The sequence below is a fragment of the Manacus candei genome, unplaced genomic scaffold (genome assembly GCF_025592945.1).
Source record: "Manacus candei isolate 608988 ecotype Guabito, Panama unplaced genomic scaffold, ASM2559294v1 h1tg000017l, whole genome shotgun sequence".
Classification (NCBI taxonomy): domain Eukaryota; kingdom Metazoa; phylum Chordata; class Aves; order Passeriformes; family Pipridae; genus Manacus; species Manacus candei.
In genome coordinates, this window is record NW_026138065.1 from 10,113,249 (window position 1) to 10,133,548 (window position 20,300).

Consider the following 20,300-nt stretch of genomic DNA (forward strand, 5'->3'; position numbering starts at 1 on the left):
TTTTAATGACTTTGTGGAAGGACAGATCACCCACTATGTCACCAAGGTTATAGAAGATGATAACCATAAGAGGGAGGAAAAAAAATCATCACAATTTCTGGAAAAAGGATGTATGGAGTTCCCTTCCCCCTGCCCCAAGCATAAATTCAGAGATCTGCCCTGAAAGCACAATGTCTCATCTACATCCAGAGAGACTAGAAGAACATATGGTTAGTGAAGCATGTACTTTGTGTGCCATTCCTGGTTCACTTGTTTGCTGATGTATGGTGGCAAAAACCACAGTATATGTACCATTTCGTCCCAGGTAGGATAGTTTTGAGCTGAGAAGGAAATGAATACAAAAACTTCATAGCACTAGTTGGTCAGCTTATTTTAGAAAGGCTTTTCTTTTGGTGGGTGTGCACAAGCTTGTTTTATAAGGATTAGCATCTTTATTCTAAAGGGTTTAGCTGTTATATATATAACAAAGAGACGTGTACAAACAGTACAGATCTGCGTCTGGCTCTTGGGTGTTGACATTGGAGAGAATTCAGTTACAGCAAAGTCCCTAGAGATAGCAGATAGGACTTTATATTCTTTTTCAATTTGGAGGAGTGAATACCTGCTTCTAATACAGAAATAAATGACCTACTGCACCTACAAAAGACAGGGTTTGTCTTCTTGAAGAAGGCAAGCTCAACTGTAGATTTCTGTTAGGACAAAAACTTCACTGGGAGGAGAAAACAGAAATGTGCTACAAATACAAATGAAATTGCTACAAGGGAGAGACAGCAGTTTTTCCCAGCAGGGATGTCAGTATGCAATGAGAATGAGTCATTATGATGCAGCTTTGTGATTCAGACAATTCAAAGCCACTCTGGGATGTCAGACCACCAACATATTTTTGCTGTATGTGAATCCATTCAAAGATAAAAAGTGCTCTTCAGTTCTTAATAGACTCCCACATCTCTAACAATTTTCTAATAAGATTTTTTTATTTTCTTTTTCAAATTTGTTGCTGCAAATCTGGTTTTAGATAACTTTTTCTCCTCAGTAAAGTGACTGTGTTTGTTTCAGGCTGCTCTTTATCAGTAAAACTAGAGGTACTATATAGCCATATAGAACCTTAGGCAATTCAGACAAATATCCTAAACCCAAGACTAGACAAGGACCAAAAACCAGAACTGTTTTGTTGTTAATAATTTTTTTATTCATAAAGCTGAACAAGAAGAGCTCTTCCTCTGCAACATAAGTCTGAAACAACTGCTTTTCTTTCAGCTGAACAGGTTGAGGACAGTATGAATGTTTTCCCTACCCTCATGTTCAAAGTATAGTCACAATGCCCTGTAGCTTATTTTGTGGCAGAATGTAAATTAACATGTAGAGATGGACTAATCCCTTGCTATTTCCTAATGTATTTTTATTAATAATCACTAGAATCAGCCTTCGAACAGAATGGATGTATAAATAGATCTGCAGAGTTCAGGCACACAGTAGGTATAAAACGTGCTTTCTCATTATATACATTTCTAGTCTGCTCTCTAGTCATAACCCTACTAGAATGTTTCTAAACCTACAACATCAAAAAGAAGAAAGAATTTCCCACAGCAACAGAAGTGAGGCATAGATTCTGCTACTCAGAAGAACAGTTGGAAAACCTATAGGAACTTTTTTCATCCTACTAGCCCCAGGAAACCTGGAAGAGGATTGGAATATAGCAGATACCATTCACTTTACCATAGGATCTGAAAGATTGTACATAAGTTATGAAAGTCAAAGCCTGATTTTATTGATACCAAGAGTTTTTCCTCTTGGTAAGAAAGTAGACTGTGAATAACAAAACCAGATTTCCTGGTGTTTGTGGAGCCTAATGATTAACAACTGTGCAATCTCAAGTGCATCACGGGTGCTAGTAATACAAAGAAAATTTGTGAGATTTGAAGAATCCTTTGGACATCTTCAGGGACTGTAAATGAATGGATTGATTTCCTCCAGCTCTCTGGAAGCCTGCTCAGAAAGAGAGTTTCTCCTTTGGGCAGCCAGGAGAAGTAAATAGCTCAGCAGAAGCAGTCAGGAAGGACAGGGAAATGAGTCATCCTGATCCACTGTAATGATCTCATCAGTCCTTCATTGTGTCAAGTTATAAATATATAGTAAATATTGACAGGCATTTTGAGGCAGGTTTTGAAAGAGAACATTTGTCTTGTTTTTGTTCTTGTCAGGACAGATAATCCTCAAAGCAGCTTGTAGTTTCAAAGATTTAGGGAGAAACTCATTATGGAAAATATGAGAAATCCTTTTAGTGCAGATTTTAGGTTGATAAAGGCCAGTGAGACCTACTGGTGTTTTAAGTGTGAATACTCTCTCCTCATTTTTTCCCTCCACTATAATCTAGTTATGTATTTTACTAGAAACTTTTTAACTTCTAACATTTGCAGTCAGTTTTGCCAACCTCAATCTTTGAAGGACCAATGGCATCCTGTGATGTTCTTCATTTTTCAAAATAACATTTGAAACTACCATAAAACATTAACTTCTCATAAATATTGCACAAGTGATTATCTCCATTAAATTTACTAAAAAAATTGAATTTCTGTGATTTTCAGACACTTCCAGAATTTGAGGCTTCGTGCCTTAACATTCTCATAGACTCTATTCCTCTTTTTTATTACAATTCTATTACACTGCAAAACTATGCTGTATTTTTACTTAGACAAATTCAACTGAGATGGCAAAAACAGTGATGGCAAAAAGTACTCTCTAACACATAGGGCACCACTCCCCCAAAGACTAAATACCTCCTCATTCAAAACATACATTTCAGAGAAAAGAGCAGAAAATAGAGGAAGAAACATTTTTGTGCCCATGTTTAAAAAATAAAAACAGGAGAAATTGCACCTACTTTGCTTAGAAGTCCAAGCTAAGAGACATTCTTCAAATAGAAAACATCAAACTACGTATTTGTGCTATTTGGCAAAGTTGTAAGCAACTGGAAGCTTTTAGGATAGTACACTTCTCATCAGGCAGAATGTTCCTGTCTCTCATTATAAATTACCACAGAGCATTTAAGCTAATATGACTATCAAAGCTAAATCTTTCATGCTAATTAGTTGGAAGAATCATACTGAAAGGTATGTTGCAACATCTAAGAGTTTGGTGACTATTCCATAGATCTAAAACAATTCCAGAATCCAATTTACATAAAATGCATTAATGCTTTATCATGTAACAATTTAACTCATGTTTTTCAGAACCTAAGACAAAAAGATGAAGAAAACTGCTTACTATATTATTATAAAAATAGCTACAAAACTGTATCTGGTATTTTCCTGCCTATTCACATGGAATATTATTCATGTGGAATATTACTCAGACACACGCATTCCATTTTTCATCCACAGTACTCACCAAATTTGACATTATAAACGCGGTATCACCAATGGTCCTTATTCTATTTGACCTCTTACTGAGGTCAAAAATCTTACAGAGGTCAAAAGTCACAGAGATACCTCAAATTTTGGAGGCCCAACATAAAAAGCATCACTGTGATTTTCAAGCACAATTGGAATTGCCTACCCAAGAGCTTCACTGTTCCCTAGTGAAAGACAATATACTAGGAATTCAGCTAGGATCTCCAAAGGAGAAACTCATCAGCCCTCCACTGTTTACTGCCTGTCCATAATCAGTGTTTCTGATTAAACTGCCAGTCTCATGCCAGCACAGTCTCACAGTGATGACCCGGTAGAAGCATGGTAGCCACCACGAACTGGCTGTGACACACATGCATGCCAAGAACCAGAACTGTCCATTCTTTTATTAAAATGTGAGGTAATCTCAAAAACATATTTCTGTTTATAGGTGACCATGCACACTCTATGTTCAAAAATATAATCATGTTTGTGGGTGCACTACAGAGATTAAAGTTATCATGTAGCTTTAATAAAAGATTCTATCTTTTTCAGCAAAAAAATCTGTTCAATGTAGTGTGACCAATTTTGTTTGGTTTGATATCTCCACATTAACAAAGAGAACCCAATTAATGAAAGCCATTTAACTTTTTTTAATCTCATTTTAAATCCTTTTCTGCTTTTGAAGCTAGCAAAGACTGTCTAGAAAAACTTAGGCATCATAAATTAATCATTCTGTAGGAACTCATATGAGAAGGCATTAAATCCCATGCAAACTGGGGCATGATATGACATACTTATTTAACAAAAGAGTAATTTCTGGATTCTTTTGTTAAAGAGTAAATTAAATTATTTTCACATAATCTTTGGTTTTTTCCTCTGAAAATTCACAGATGTTATGTAGTTGAAGCACAGCAAATTTCTGCTCACTAACCAAGTAAAAATTAGTTTATAGAAGTTCGGATGAGGTTTGTTCTGTTGTGAGAAAAAGAAGAAAGAAGAAGAAACAGAGAAACATTTATAAAATGATCAGCAAACATATATCCATGGATATCAGGAATGACAGCAGTAAATGCCTGGCTAATTCCCCAATACAAGCCTTATATCTCCCCTCCTCTCACCAGGTAGATCAAATATGCTCTTTAGAATTGCAGAAGTTTGGTTGCACGATCTTGCAAGTTTTCATTCTGCTATACCAGAGTCAGTTTTCTTCTCAACAATTCCTCCCCTCTCCCCACTCCTCAAATAAAAAATCAGCTACTGTTCAAAAGTGGCTTCTTTCCTCAGCAGTACCAGAGACCTGGCACACAGAATTGAGGATGAATTTAAAAATCACGTAACAGCAGCTTTTACAAATATCAGCTCATTGTTAAAAGTGTAATAATAAGTCTCTATGCTAATATTAACTACTTGAAGCTTACGAAATCTTTTTTTTTTTTTCACTTAGCATTTTTTTTTGTTAGTCCACAAGGAGATATCTGTTTCAAAAGGCATTAGAAAAAAACCCCTTGCAACAGAAGATAAATACTGCATCCACACAGCAGCACAGATATCTTGCAAGGTGACATTAAACGTGCTAGTTCAGATATCACAGTAGCACAACACTTCATATGGATAATTTTCTTACACTCTTGGAAAAAAGTTAAAGATGAAGGTTATTCTCTGAAAACTCTTGTATCAGAAAGTTTGATTATCTACTGCCTGCTTAGAAATAAGAAGAAGCACAATGCTAGAATCTTGAATCTGCACTACATAGTACTGCAAAGGCTTGTTTCCCTTTGAGTCAGCTGGCAGAAGCAACCCTTAAATTCAAACAAATCCTACTGACTGTTCTTTGAGAAATATGTCTATATTCTTCAAATAATTTAGGGAAGCAAGCTTTAGCAGCAGATTTCAGTATATCTGTCACAAATGGCAACTGACAAGCAACCCAAACCATCTCTTACATCAGCAGAACAATCAGTCCAGTGTCAGTCAGGAGGGCACCAATACCTGCTGGGGGTACTCCTGCCCACATACCTGCTACAGCTTCTAGATGCTTCCAGAACTGGCTTGTAAGGGTAAAACCCCACACATCAGGAGAACTGGCAGAGGTGAGAAAGACAGCAGAATATTCCTTGTTTTTTAAAGGAATTTTATTTAGCAACTATTTATTCACAGAAAATTTTACTTTACCTGTTTTTCCTGAAAATAAAAAGCACAAAATCTCACAAGAAGAATTGTTATTTTAATATTATTGACAGACCATGCAAATGTACTTTTCAATTATTCACTAAATTCTTAGTTGTGTTTTGACAAATATTCTGAATACCCTGCCAAAAAGGAGTGTTATTTTACATTTTAGTTAGACTTCACTTAAAAATTTATCCATTGAATTTTAAAAAAATCTATGTACATTTGATGCAGACCTATTTGCAAGGTAAAGAAATTTGATACTAAGTTACATTTAAACACTAAAAATTAGACTAATTTCTAACTATTATATTTTTCATACAGAATCAAAGTCCAATTGCTACACACAAAGAGAGTAACCAACTAAAATCATTTTGATTTCAGACATTTTCAACACTGAATTTAAAAAATAAACATCATCAATTTAATAATTTTTCTAACACACTACATGGAATCTGAATTATTTGCTATGATTTAAGAATTTCTGTAACACATTACTTCCAGGATGAATTTTATTTTGGTTTGCAGTTCCTGGAACTGACAGTGAGTTGATGGCTATCTACTAACTATATAAATTTCTATTAATCTGCTTATCCAAACTCATACAAATAGAATATATTGTTTCAGGTCGGAAATAAGTTGAAAAGCAATATTTTTATTTAAATGCATTTTGGTATTATAAATCTGATAAAATTTAAATTTGAAATTACAGCCTGTATATACAGCCTAGGCACTGGAAGAGGTTGCCCAGAGAAGTTGTGAATGGCCCATCTGTGGAAATGCTTAAGGCAAGGCTGGATGGGGCTTTGAGTAACCTGGTGTAGTGGGAGATGCCCCTGCCCATGGCAGGGGGGTTGGAAGTAGATGATCTTTAAGGTTCCTTCCAACCCAAGCCATTCTGTGGCTCTATAATTCTATTAATGCCCATGTCGGAAATAACCTATTACAGTCGTCTAAATAAAAAGCTGCATCAAGTATTCCTCAAATATTAACAATTATAGAATCATTGACTCATTTCAGTTCAAAAAGACCTATAAGATCATCAAATCCAACCATTCACCCAGCACCATCATGCCCACCACTAAACCACATCCCTCAGTGCCACATCTACACATCTTTTAAACACTTCCAGGGATGGTGATTCCACCACTTCTCTGGGAAGCCTGTTCCAGCGCTTGACAACCCTTTCCATTAAGAAAGTATGTTAGATATGGAAGCATGATGAAGAGACTTCTTATTTTTGAAGAAAAACAAACTAAGATTGACAAATTTTTTCACGATACTACACACTGGCAAAATGAATTACAACCTTTACAGTAATTTTCAAAACACTGATCTCATATCAGCAATTTGCTCTTTCCTGTGATGGCCTTCTGGTTTCTGACTTGATTCCCTTCAAGTTTTATCAGCAGCTCTGAGAGAACATTTTCATTGTTCCAACTGTTTCATTCAATTTTGAACGAGCAGGACAGCACTGGCCTTTGTCCTCCTCTTCTGCGGTACATGCACATGACAAACATGCAGAAACACTGAGGCAGGACTGTGTTCCTGTAGGTGTTAGGACAGGTGCTGAAACAAACGTGGGGACAGACCAAAGCAGTGCCCCAAGGGCTGGGAACCTCAGCCCGCACCTGCCCAGGATCCCAGAGAGGATTCACGCAGAGGATGTATGAATATCTAAAGCTGGGGTGCCAAGTGGATGGAGCCAGGCTCTTCTCAGTGGTTCTGAGCAACAGGACAAGGGGCAACGGGCAGAAAGTGATTCCCAGGAAGTTCCACCTGAACACGGGGAGGAACTTGTGTACTGTGCAGTGACAGAGCCCTGGAACAGGTTGCCCAGAGAGGTCGTGGAGTCTCCTACACTGGAGAACCACCTGTACGCAATCCAGTGCAATGTGCCCCAGGATGACGAGCAGGGACGTTGGACCAGATGACCCACTGTGGTCCCTTCCAACCTTTCCCATTCTGGAATTGTCCCAGGCAGACTCCATATGCAATCGCACAGCTGTGTGTGCCTACTCTCGCTATCTCACAAACTATTTATTGCCCAGGGTCAGCTCCAGCCCCTGCGCGGCACAGAGCACCTCCCGGCCGTGCCCAGCCCCGGCTCCGCCCGCCCCTCTCTCCCCCCTCACGCCGCCGCCATCGGCGGCACCTGGCGGGGGCGGGGCCCGGGCCCGGCGCGGCTCCCGGCGTGCCCCGCGCGGGTGTCATGGCGGCTCCCTGCGGCCGCTTCCCGCACATGGGCTGAGGGGACGCGCCGGTAGCTCCTGTGTCTCTGTCGGCGCGGGGGTCGCGACAGCGAGCGAGGCGGTGCGGAGCGGGCAGGTCCGGGGCGGCGGGGCCATGCTGGCCCTGGAGCGCGCCCTGCTGAGGGGCTTTCTCAGCGCGGCGGAGTCCCTGGAGTGGAAGCAGGGCGAAGTCGCGGCCGCAGGTGAGGGAGGTCCCGGCCCGGCGGGGTAAGGTGTCCGTTCATTGTGGGTGTCCGGAGACACGAGGCTGAGCCGGGGCCGCAGCTGGCGGCTCTCTCCCCCGCGAACTTGTACCCCCCTGGCACCCTTTCCGCTCCTCGCCGGGCTCCCGGGGGCTTTTGCCGGCGCCGCAGGGCGCGGGAGGCCGTGGGCTTGTCACGCTGGATGAACGGGAGCGGCACTGCCGGCGGGAGCGAGGCCAGAGGAGCGGAGGCTCCGCGGAGGCTCCGCGGAGTTCCTCGGCCTCTCCCTGCCGGTCCGGCTGGTGGCGGGGCTGCGGCTGCAGCAGTGCCGGTGCCCGGTGCCGGCCACTTCGTGTCGGCGCTCTGGAGGCTCCTCATCACGGGACTGCCTTAGACGACCTCGCAAGTGAGAGGCTGTCTGTTTAAACGTGGCAATGAGGTGAAGCTTGCGCCTGGAGCATAACCTGGGACTGAAAAGTCTGGCATGAGCTGCCCGTTCTGTATTTATCAGTTATTCGATCATAGTTGCTTGAGGGATCAGTGGAAATTAAGTCTCTTGAGGGGACTTGATTGGGTTGTTATTGACCCAGCTTTCCTGCAGGGGAACGCAGCAGCTTTTAAAATGTAACATTTGTCATGAAAAGGCGCTTCTATATTTCAGGCAGGCTAAAAATATAGCTGTGTTCATGTCATGTGCCATGTTGTTTAGAATGCTTAGAGTTTGTAGCATATTGAAAGTCTCATTTATCCTTACCTAAGCACTTACTGAATTTTGGAAAAGGACTGTGCAGAGCTAATCAACTCTGTTTCTTTATATTACGTTTTATTTGACCTTAATAATTTGTACCGTCCCAGGAGCAGTACCTGATGTGACTGACATCTGTCAGCTCTGTCTTATCCTTTCACCAAGAGCTGTGCATGCTGTTTGTGGTGGGGAGGTTTTTTGTTTGCTTTTTTGTTGTTTGGTGGTTGTTTTTTATTTAGCTTTTGTTTGTTTTGGGGAACTTTAACTAGTGTGCTGGTATAAGATGTGGGGAAGACTTGTTGAAGAAAGTTGTCTTGCAGTAGAGATAGAAAATGGTGGGATTTGTGATGATTCCTAGTCATCACTTACATGGGCCCTTCCTATTAATGGTCCTGAAAATAAATTTAAAAGCTGTCACCTTGAATTTGCGTAGTGTCTTGCAAAAAGCTATACACAAAATCAAAAGCAAATTTTATGTGCTTACAGTTATGTTACTGGCCTCAATATTCTTCATTAGTGTCCCACAGCCCACAGTTTATTTTACAAACTGCAGCATTTTTTGTCAGGGCAACTATAATCCAATATAAAGAAGTTGTCATTTGGTGAAAGTAAGTGTCTCCAACACGTAGATTGAAGAAAGTTTCTTGTTATTTTTGTTCTTTGTGAGAGCATGATGTTAACAGCATTGCGGAACCACTGTTGTTCCTTTGTATATATCCTTCCAGGTACAGCTCAAAGTAGTTTTTAAATAAGCTGCCACAAATGATGTAGATCATTCAGTAGATCATTGTGGCAGAGAACAAAAGTAAATTGTGGTCAACAAAGTGGTCCAGAGATATTAGAATGAATGAATCTCACCCATTCTACAGAGTCATCCATCGCTATTATTGAAGGTGTTTCTGTGCTTGGTCTTCCTGTATTTCTAAAATTTAGAATACTTGTTTTTGCTGCATGAGCTTGAGGTTGGTAGTTGGATCACTTCTCTGCACAGCTGCAGTGGATCTGTACCTGGGCTGGTGTTAAATTGGCTGCCTCAGCTACTAATATTAGTGCAGCAACAGTAACACTGAGGGCATGGGAGCTGCAGTCCCCAGCTGGAAGCACAGATTAATATTCAGTCACTTAGGCCATGCAGACCTCTGTATTTCCTCAGCTGCACCGTCTGCATCATCTCCATGAGTTGTAGCCACAGCTGCAGCCTAGGCAGATACTGGTTTTGCTCAAGAATAGAAGGTTTTAACATGGTTAAATTCTTCTAACAGCTGCTGGATTGATTGCACAGTAGCACACCTGAAGAAAGAAGGGAAGATACCCTCTGTGAACAAAGTTGTAACCTGGGTCAAGAACTTGACGAGTCTGAAGCTTCTTAGAAATTAAGCATGTAGCATTTCATGACTTCTCTTTGTCTTTTGTCTTGAAAGGCTTAAGAAATATTCATGGATCTAAATCCATGTTAGTAGTTACTCCTGAGAATCTGCTCCATATGGAGGCTTCTCGTTGAGATAGTATAGTTATCACAGGAAAGTAATTCCTTTATAAAAGTAAAATCTATTGCCCATTCTTTGTGATTATTCTAAGCATGTAAATGAAAACCTGAGTGGTTTCTGCAGTTTTACGTAAGAATTTATTCACTGAACTCTGCAGATATTGAACCATTTTTATTTGTTGCATTTCCCCTCAATGGGTTCTCCAGTCTGTGAAATTATTGTCTTATCTATGGGATTCTACTGTTAAAGGGGAGTGGTATATATATTTTCATTTGAATAGGTCTTGAAAGACAGAATTGTTTCAAAGCTGATACTGATTTCTGTGGTTTGTTTTTTTTTTCTCTTCCAGAAAGCGGATCATTATTGCAGTTGATGTTTGATGGGAAATATGAGGCAATATTTTCAAATTCAGCCATCTGCAGTGTTTTCAGTGTGTCTTCTGTGACGGAGGAGAACATTGACACTTTTTTGGAGAAACAGATTCTAGCATACCTGGACTGTTCTGCAGAGGCTGACAACGTGGAAAGGTGGAAATTATTATTTATTATGTGGAAGGTTAATAGAGGCCATGTTTGATTTTTACAAAGGGCATTTTAAAAAAAATTATAATTTGTGATGTAGGGCCTTCAAAATTCGTGTACTGAGAGGAAAGCAGAAAACAAATTTCTTAGGTTGTTTCCCCCACTGCCTTGGGCATCTATTCATGACTATCCAGTGAAAAAAACAATGATATTGTGATATGGTTTTTTAAAAAAAATATTAACTTTATTTACAGTGATTATGTCAGAAGCTGCTGGTGTAACAAAGCCACAAATGTGAATTCTTTTGCCATATATCATCAAACCATTTATTAACAATTTTCTCTCTGAAATGTTGCATTACATTTATGTGACTACTTGAAGTACCACGTAATGTTACTGTCCAAGCAACACCTGTATTTTTAAGTCTGATTTATAGTAGGGTTGTTCTACTCTTCTTAATGTAAAATGAGTAACGTGTGACTTGTGGATGCTGTTCTTCAATTAATTATGTTCTTCCCAAGACTTCCTCTGATAGATTATCTATTAATTGTGTTGCATATGCTAACTGTTGCTTTTAATGAGTCTGAATTTACTGTTTACAGTTTGCTGTATGAATAATGGTTAGGCTGAAATCTGTCATGCTAGGGATAGTAGAAGCAGAAAACTATACATGGGTATATGTATTTATTTTAAAAGATGAAAGTCAAAAAAAATTCACCAGAAGAAGAACAAAAGATAAAAGAAGATAAAAGTTAAAAAAATAAATGTAAGAGAAAGGTACCGTGTTGCCAGTAAGTGTTGGTTGAGTACAAATATGTGTGTTTTGGTATGACAGACATAAACCCAAGAATTTTTGCTACAGTATCAAAGAAAAACAAATAGATGACACATCTAAAATATTGAGCTGAGATTTGTAAGTGATCTTAGTGTGTCAAAAGCGCATCTTCTAGTGTGGTACATAATATGATGTGTTCCTGTTTTCTGAGTTGGAACGTTCAGAGGTTTTTCCCATGTGTTTGTTCTGTAGGCATTTTTCTTTTCTTTTTATTTTTTTTTTAATTACTTTGTTGTGCTGTTACTGTTAAATATTAACTGGAGAAATTTTTCAATATTGCTAGAATCTATCATCTTGCAATAGTTTATTCTGAATAATATGACAAGGAAAGAAAAATCTGTCAGGACTTGAAACACACTGAATCCTGATCCAGATCATTGCTTGAAATGTGTTGCTGCCTTTTATGAGCCATTTAGCTTCTTGAAGGTAATCATAATCTAGATCATGAAACTTTTTATGTATTCTGTCATAGTGCACTCCTATTGCAGAGAGCAAAGGAATTTTTTCCTTGCATGCTCCTGCTTCAGCTCTTCAGTCTTTGAGGTTTTTCTAGTTTCTTCTGCAATTCTAGGCAGCATTAGAAGCCCCTTTGCCAGAAGATATGGAGGCAGATCTGCAATATTTAGCTTCTCTGCCTGAAATTACAGCCTGAAATTTTATTCAGAATGAAAGCGTGTAGTTTTCAAAACGTATCAGCATCTACCAGAAACATTTTTGTTTGTAGCAGTCAAGTGAATTTTTCAAGCTCCATTAATAATAATTTAAGAAGCTTTGGGTGCAGAAGTAAGTTGTAACTTTCTCTTGATAGAAAAACTTCTACTGAAGGTATTTATCTGAAAGACAGATAATTTACTATTTTAAATGGTTATAGCATTTAAATCTATACTGTGTTTATCTCCAATGACTTTATGGGTTAAAATAGATGTTACATAGCTATTTTTCCTACCTGCAGGCCCTATGTCCTGCCTTATGGAAGGAACAAATGTAACTTTTGCACCCTGACCTTGCATAGCCTATGGTGAAACTTTTTTGTCTATTTTTTTCATGTGTAAAATGTCATGTTCTTTTTCCACTGAGTGATTCAAAGGAGTGCAGCAAACCTCTTAAGTTCTAGCCCAGAAAATTCAGTAAGACATGGTTTTCTTGTGACTTTTTGTAGATGGGATAAATTAAAATATATGATTTTTTTCCCCTGAATTGAAAGTTATAATTCTGGAGTGGAGATTTAAAAACTCAATGGGAGTTGTATTCAGTCAGAAACAAAAAGTTGGAGTATGTTAATATTATTCTTTTAGCACAATATAAACACAATGCAAAGTATGGTTTTTTAATATTGTTAAAAGAACTCTTAGGGAGTTCTTCTTCTGAAGCTAAAACTGAACAGCTTGAGGGCAAAACAGCTCAACATTTGGATCTAGATTGTAATTTCTTTGAATATAGCCTGTAACTTTTTCCAGTTTCAAATCCATGGTTCTGTAAGGAAAACGATTTAGCAGCGTTTGAAAATTTGCTGCAACTTTTTTCTATTGTTTTAACTGTTTGCCTCCTTCCCCTACCCCAGACATGTTTTCACTATGGCACTTTTAACCTTTACAGATTAAAAATGAAGCATTCCTTACAATAAATATATTGAATAGGAGATTTTTTTCTTTTACTTTTTTCCTGCTATTGCTACTCACTTCAATGGTTAACAGTTATCTTCTACAGAAAATGTAGCTTCACAGCTGTATTTTAAATCAGGAAATTGTAGAGGATGGAGCAATAAGATCTGTGTTGCCCATGTAGAGGAGGAATGCCTTTTGATTTTTTTTTCCTGACCTCCATATGAAGGAGGTACATTCGTTGCCTGGCCTACAGTTTCTAAAGGCTGGAAGGAAATAGTGCGAGGACACAATGAAGAAATAGATTGTTTTCAGAGAGCTTGTTGCAAAACAACTTGAAAGTCTCTTGTGTTTGGTTCCAAAACCTAAAGGAACACTAACACTGGTTTTTATTGCCTGTGTATCCTTATACTTTGTTCAACATATAAATGAATACCAAACTTTGCAAAAGAAATCCATACAATAAAGTTTGTTATGATTTCCCAACCTGAACACTGAATGGTATTGCTGGTATTTTTCTTGGCACATCTGATGGTTGGGTAACTGGTGTGCTATGTCATGAAAAATAAAAATGAAGAAATTTTTGCTGATTCTGCAGTGGCTTTCTTTGATGTACATGAATTGAAAAAATAACAATTCATTGTTTAAGTTTACTTTGACTTCTCTTCTATTAATTTCTGGCTGCACTAAAAAGAAAAGTAAAGCTCTCCAAACCAAAACCTGTAACCAAATCACATCTTAAGCATAGCGGGGCTACTGAATATTTTCTTACTCTTATTTTATTTGTAGCTTCTAGCATTATGTGCAAATCCATTATTTTTTCAAATACAAATGCACTATTATTCTTTATTTTGAATTTCAGGAAGATTTGATACAGCAATATGAATGTTAGAGTGGAGTGTATATAAGCATCTGATTTTGCATCATGGACAACAATTGTACTGGATGTGATGTAAACTGTTAAAAAAAGGCAGCAAACCCCCCATTCACATAGAGAAAGGAAGAACAAGACATGTAGATACAGACATATGTCTAAGGATAAGTACAAAATAAATTCAACTATGTAGATCACCATACTAAGGGAGACATGAACAACAGACCCTCTGTCGCCTTTCAGGCAGCAAAGAAGAGCAGTTTTCAGGTAGCCTTTGAGAGGTGAGCATCTGCAGGTCTGGGTTGTAAGTGTGAAGGGCAGTCAGGAAGACAGCATGATTTTTTTCCTTGGAAAGAAACTAGGGCATAGGCATGGGAGGTTAGCATTTGCAGGGATTAGGGTTTGCAATTGATTTTCCAATATAGAGTGCGTGATAAGGAGACTGGAAGTTGGTCATGAATCTGAAAATGGGGAGGAAAAAAAACTTGGTGATAAATTAAACTGTGGAAAAACAGTATCTCAGCCAAAGTAATGGATTTGATTATTCAGAGGTGTTCTGCATGGATAAAACTGTGCCAAGACTTCAAGCAAGTTTGCTTTCCAGATAGGTATCGGTAATGTTAAAATAATTAAATAAAATGTTATTAGTAGAAATAGTAAAAATTAAAAAAATAATGAAAATGAGTCTTTGAAAGACTGAAGTACATGTGTCAAATCATAGTGCAGAAATAGCTGATTATTTTGTATGTTACCTTTCAGAAGCTTTGGAGTATAATTTATCATGGGAGGAAAAGTAGAAAATATATGCCAGTGTGGATATTTTGTGTGGAATGGTAATAATTTAGTGTACAATAATTGTTAGTGCTTTGTGTTCTTGAGTTATTTGGAAGTTTAATAGTAATCTTGGATATGTATTCCAATAGTATTTCCTAGTAGGTAGTTACTGGCTGAATAATGACAGCTACTAAATGTTACCTTGTCTTGCTGGACAACGACTCTTTATGCCAGTTCTTGTTCTTTAACTTCTTTGAAGGGTATGTTCTTTTTTTACTATTTTATTTTCAATTAAGTGTTCCCCACCCCTGCTTTCTTATTGTTCTACATCTTTTGTTACATTCTTGCCCACCAGCTGCTTGTTTGTGTGTGGCTTTTCTATTTTACTTTGGTTTTTAAGGGGTTGTATAACACTTTATCCTTTGTTTCAATTGGAGGACTCTAGAATCTTTAATTTCCTGTTTAACAGGAAAAAAAAGGACTATGTTTTTCTGATTCATTTATGCTCCTTAAAATACCGGTGTTTATATCAAACCAGCACAATTAAAGTCCTAATTTTTTGTTAGTTAGGAGGCATGTTCTATATATGATAGTGCCCATATCAGCACATGACCTTAAAATGCCTTAATGACTTAGAACCTCATTGTATCATAAAACAAACCAGAAGTTTATATAAATCTTAGAAGTCTACACCTGTTAAATCAACCATTAAATTCTGAGAGCTTGTGCCCTGCCTTCTGCAGACCATATAGATTATTTGTTACGGTATGTGCATAAAGAAATAAATAATAATGTAAGATGAGCTTAATTGTGTAACTGAAGAAAATTTTGCCATACCTCGTTTCAGAAGTGAAACAAAGTCTCATAATTTCATTTTTCAATAAATTACTATTATTTAAATTAAAGAGTATGATTGAATGAGGTAGTATTTGCTGCAAAAGTATCTGAACCCACTTGGAGCTGGTAGTTTTGAACTATTTCAATGTTCATTTAGTTTTTTTATCAGAGGGAATGAAAATGAACAGCTGCATAAAAACAAAAATAAACTTGCTTTTTTGGATAATGTAGCATCTTTTATCTTAAAATGCTGAGATGTAGATGTATAATAAGAAAATATGATAACCATGCAATAGGCAAATATTGGATTATCTGCATCCTTTGCTAATCTTGTGATCTCTGATATTTATGTACAGCCTTAAATTTTGAAACATTGTTATTAATTGCAATCATTATAAACAAACATATTTCCAAGCCTTTCAGTTTCCTGTGTGCATTCTTGTATACTACATTCATTGTATTTTCCTCACAGGGGAGCGATTTTTTTTTTTTTTTTTTTTTTTTTTTAAGGCTGAGAGTTTTGAATTAGTATAAGATTTAATCAACTCTTGTAAACTTAAGTAAAAATGTAATATGTTGCTAATTGCTGTTCTTATCTATATTGCAGGCAGAGGCTGATGTTTCTACTTGGTGTGGGCAGTTTGCAGCTCTTCGTTCAAAGCAATTGGACTGGTCCTCCTGTTCAGTTAAATCTTCAGGATTTTTTGCCACCTCCATTGTTACAGAAGTTCTGTGAGGTATATTTGGATTTTAATAAGCTATCCTTTTATTGTCACTGCTTTTCACAAATAGCCATAGCCCTTAAACGTGTCAGAGAGGGCACATCTGCAAGACAAGGCGCTAGAATGAATTGCCTTAATAATCTATCCTACTGGCTGCTATTTTAAGCATCTTCAGTTTTATTAGCGGTGTCCTAAAAGTTGTTACTTTTTTCTCTACTGAAGTTATTTCCTGCTGTAAATGTTGATTTTGGATGGGGAAGTTAACTGTATTATAGGTGAGCGTTTACTTAAAGGGCATTTGCAGTCAGTGAACTCTTTATGTGTTTATTTTGGTATATGTTCTTAGCTGAATCAAAGAAAGATACTTATAAATAGCTTAGAAATTTCCCCTCCTTAGGGAAAGGTAGAAGCTGCATACCTTGCAAATAGCAGAGTATTTGGCAGATATTAAGAGAGCAGTAGATTTGGATGTTCAGTATCCTGTAAGGCTTTTGAATGCCAAGTGAATTGTAGTAGTATTAATACAAAAATGCTAATGCAAATAGAGCTTTTGGAAGCAAAAGGGTATGTAGGAGATGAAACTGAGGACTGTCATTTTTATTTATTTTAGCATCGTTTCGTGTAGGTAACTAATAAACACCCTCGCTTTTTTTAGTGACGTGTGTCGTTTCTTATGACAGTACTACAGTCCATCTTGTACATCTCCTCACCTGTGGTTCAGCACAGATTCTTGATTTTTCCTTCGGGATTAAGACTGTGGTAAAATACTGATAACTGCAGTGTCTCAGAGAAGAACATATCAGTAGTCTGCTAATGCTAAATCTACACAAGTCTGAATTTAGAATTTCACTATGAATAAAGTAAGGACCATGGGCAATGTAAATCCTGCGAACTGTGAAATGAGGGGATATTTGAGTATATGAGAAGTTTCACATAAAGCTGTTCTTGCCTTATTGTAGCGTGTTTTCCATAATTCATAAAGTCCTGCCTTAAGTTCATTTGCAGGCTTGTATTTCTAAATAACTAATTCAGATACAGCATTGCTCATATTTTTTTAAAGATGTTTATCAATTTGGTTTGTCTTTTAGAGATGACATGGTGTATATATAGACTTATTTTTCACTTGATTTTTGATTCTAGAAATTCAAATCTTATCTTCTGATGACTGAATGAGTAACAGTGGAAACCAAGTGTACTAAACCTTCTAGGGTGTGAAATGAGTTAGCAGAAATTTTGCAGTGTGCTACCTCTGAGGGGAAAAGGAGTTCAATTTGCCTTTATATATGGTAATAATAATAAAACCTAATTTCATGCATTCTCCTTATAATTTGTTTATAATATTTAATATTATAATATTTAAATCTTCTTATAATTTGTGGTTTCTGTTTACTGAAGAACTCAATATTCTGTATTAGTGTGTGTGCACAGGCTACAGTTTAACACAGAGGCTGCAGCCCAAGATAACGCTCATAGAATTGCTGTAGCTGACAGAGCTCAAAGACCTCTAAAACTCAGTGTTCATAATTTCTGTTAAGCGCTTCACAGAATCATAGAATGGTTGGGGTTGAAAGGGACCTTAAAGATCATCCAATTCCAACCCTGCTCCCGTGGGCAGGGACACCTTCTGCTAGACCAGGTTGCTCAAAGCCCCATCCAACCTGCCCTTGAATACTTCCAGGAGTGGGGCATCCACAACTTCTCTGAGCAACCTGTTCCATGGTTTTGCCACTCTCACAGTGAAGAATTTCTTGCTAATATCTAATCTAAACCTACTCTCAGTTTGAAGTCATTCCCCCTTGTCCTGTCACTACATGCCCTTGTAAAAAGGCCCTCTCTGTCTTTCTTGTAGGCTCCCTTCAGGTACTGGAGGACTGCAATTAGGTCACCCCAAAGTCTTTTTCCAGGCAATTTTATTTATTATCTGTCTTAGTGGAAGAATGAGATACCAATTCTCTGTTGAATAAGGGAGTACCTGATCTCCTGTTTAGTTTCCCTTATGCTTCTGCTGTGGCTGTGAATGCAATGTATTGAAAAATGTTTGCTTATGCAGTGGTGGTATTACAAAAACTAAATTGGCTAGAGATTATAGAGGAAAGCAGACTTGAACATACTTTTATTCCTAATGAGTACTGCATCAGACTTAGATATTGCTTCAAGGTTTAGTTTTTTATGCATTCAGGCAGAAGTTTACCTTTATTTATAATACTGCTATCTGTATTATCTTCTTCTGACACTTCAGTGTTTTTTTTTTCCCAAGAGCACTAAGTACTTATGTGCTACAATATAATATCATAGAGTCTCTTCTTTATTAAATGTCTTAATTCAAAGGCTTTTGAATTATGTTTTATCTTTATGTACTTACTTTTCGTTCCAAGGATTCTTAGTATATAAACACTGTAAAAATGAACATCTCAATAAACTGACATTTTTGTGTTTCCATTAATCCAGCTTTCCTCTCTTGCATAGACAGATACTTAGAAAACATGGGTTAAAAATAGAACTGTAACTTTCTCCATCTGTTGTAAGCTTCCATATCTGTCATCAAGACTGATACAATCCATTTTTAAACAGACGTTCCATTTTTCAGGTTTTCAAACTAAAATGATCTTTTCCCACATCAAGGTTAAAAAATTAGGTCTTCATGTTTCTTTTAGCTTGCTCTAAGTAATGTCACTAATTTCAGCCCTACAATGCCTCATTTATTTCAGGAATATTTAAAAAACTGTTATTCTTATTTTCAGAACACTTTATTGGATTAGTCTTAGTTTCATTTCTGCTCCTAGATAACTTTTTTTCTTATGAGTACAGTAAGACAGCATGAGACTATAATTAATTTCAGTGAAGAACAAATAAAACAGCCTCTCTTAGATGAGTTGTTGGTAGGGGCCTCTTGGATGTCTTCCATGAACAATATTCATGAGTATGCCTATTTTATTTCCCTTTCCTCAAATTGATTTCAGCCTTCTCTTGAAATTACGATTACAGTCATGTGCTCTATTAGAATTCCATTTTATGTCCTGCAGAGCTGGCTTGTGATTTTTGGAGTCCATGCATAGAAGTGCATGGACTTTCATTTCAGTTTTCTGTAATAAGTGTGAGACTTTACCACACCAGTTAATAGTCTGACTGGTAGTCTGTGCTGACAGGCTTTTAATGAGTGAATCGTGTTCAAGGAAGATTTTAAAAGTACTGAATTTCAGTTAAAATGGTTTAGTATTTCTGGCCCTAACCTTGCTGGGGTTAGATTAAAACATTATTAATGAGCTAAGTGCTTATAATAAGTGGCTTATAGTAAAGGGCTCCTTGTGTCTTAAAAGAACTGTCACTGTCTCCTGCCTTAAGTTTCAGAGCTTCTGCATATTAGCTCATACAGTTGAGTTCAGTATTTTCAGTAGATAAATTGGACAAAACTGTGTAGTGGTAGTACTAATTAAGACCACTGATGACTGTAAGAATGTTGTGAGGACAAGCTGCTTTGTTTGTTGTCTGATTTCATATTCACAAGTACAATATATCTGGTAACAGTGAGAAGCTACATCTGGAAGAAGATCTCAATGTGTTAATTGGTAATACATGTAAATAACTGGTAGGAATCCCCCAAATACATATATCAACCTCTCCTGAAGGACTTTTTGTACCTTCCAGTCTGATCCCAAAGAAATACTGTGTTGTTTGAATACCAGGGATCAGTAAGATGTAGGCTTTGAAGATTTTGCAGATTTCTCCCTCTTGTGAGGAATGTAAGATTGGATGATAAAGGCTAAATATGGAGGCTAAAGTAGGCAACAGTCTTGACCTGCTATGAATCCTATCCCTTGCTATGAATATAGAAAAGAAGGGAAATTCCTAATATCGTCACTTGGAAAATACTCTCTTAAACATGGAGCAAAGTCACCCTTATAGGGAATATGT

The 20,300-nt window shown here is 37.5% G+C and overlaps 1 protein-coding gene across 1 annotated transcript in view; it reads left to right on the forward strand.

Annotated features, from left to right (window-relative positions):
- Positions 1 to 7,749: 7,749 nt before the first annotated feature.
- TTC27 (tetratricopeptide repeat domain 27) overlaps positions 7,750 to 20,300 on the forward strand; it is a 126,122-nt gene continuing 113,571 nt past the window's right edge. Inside the window, exons 1-3 of the mRNA XM_051783039.1 lie at positions 7,750 to 7,992; positions 10,574 to 10,751; positions 16,274 to 16,403. Of these exons, the coding sequence (XP_051638999.1) occupies positions 7,905 to 7,992; positions 10,574 to 10,751; positions 16,274 to 16,403 (396 nt within the window). The 5' untranslated portion in view covers positions 7,750 to 7,904. The remainder of the gene's footprint in view (positions 7,993 to 10,573; positions 10,752 to 16,273; positions 16,404 to 20,300) is intronic.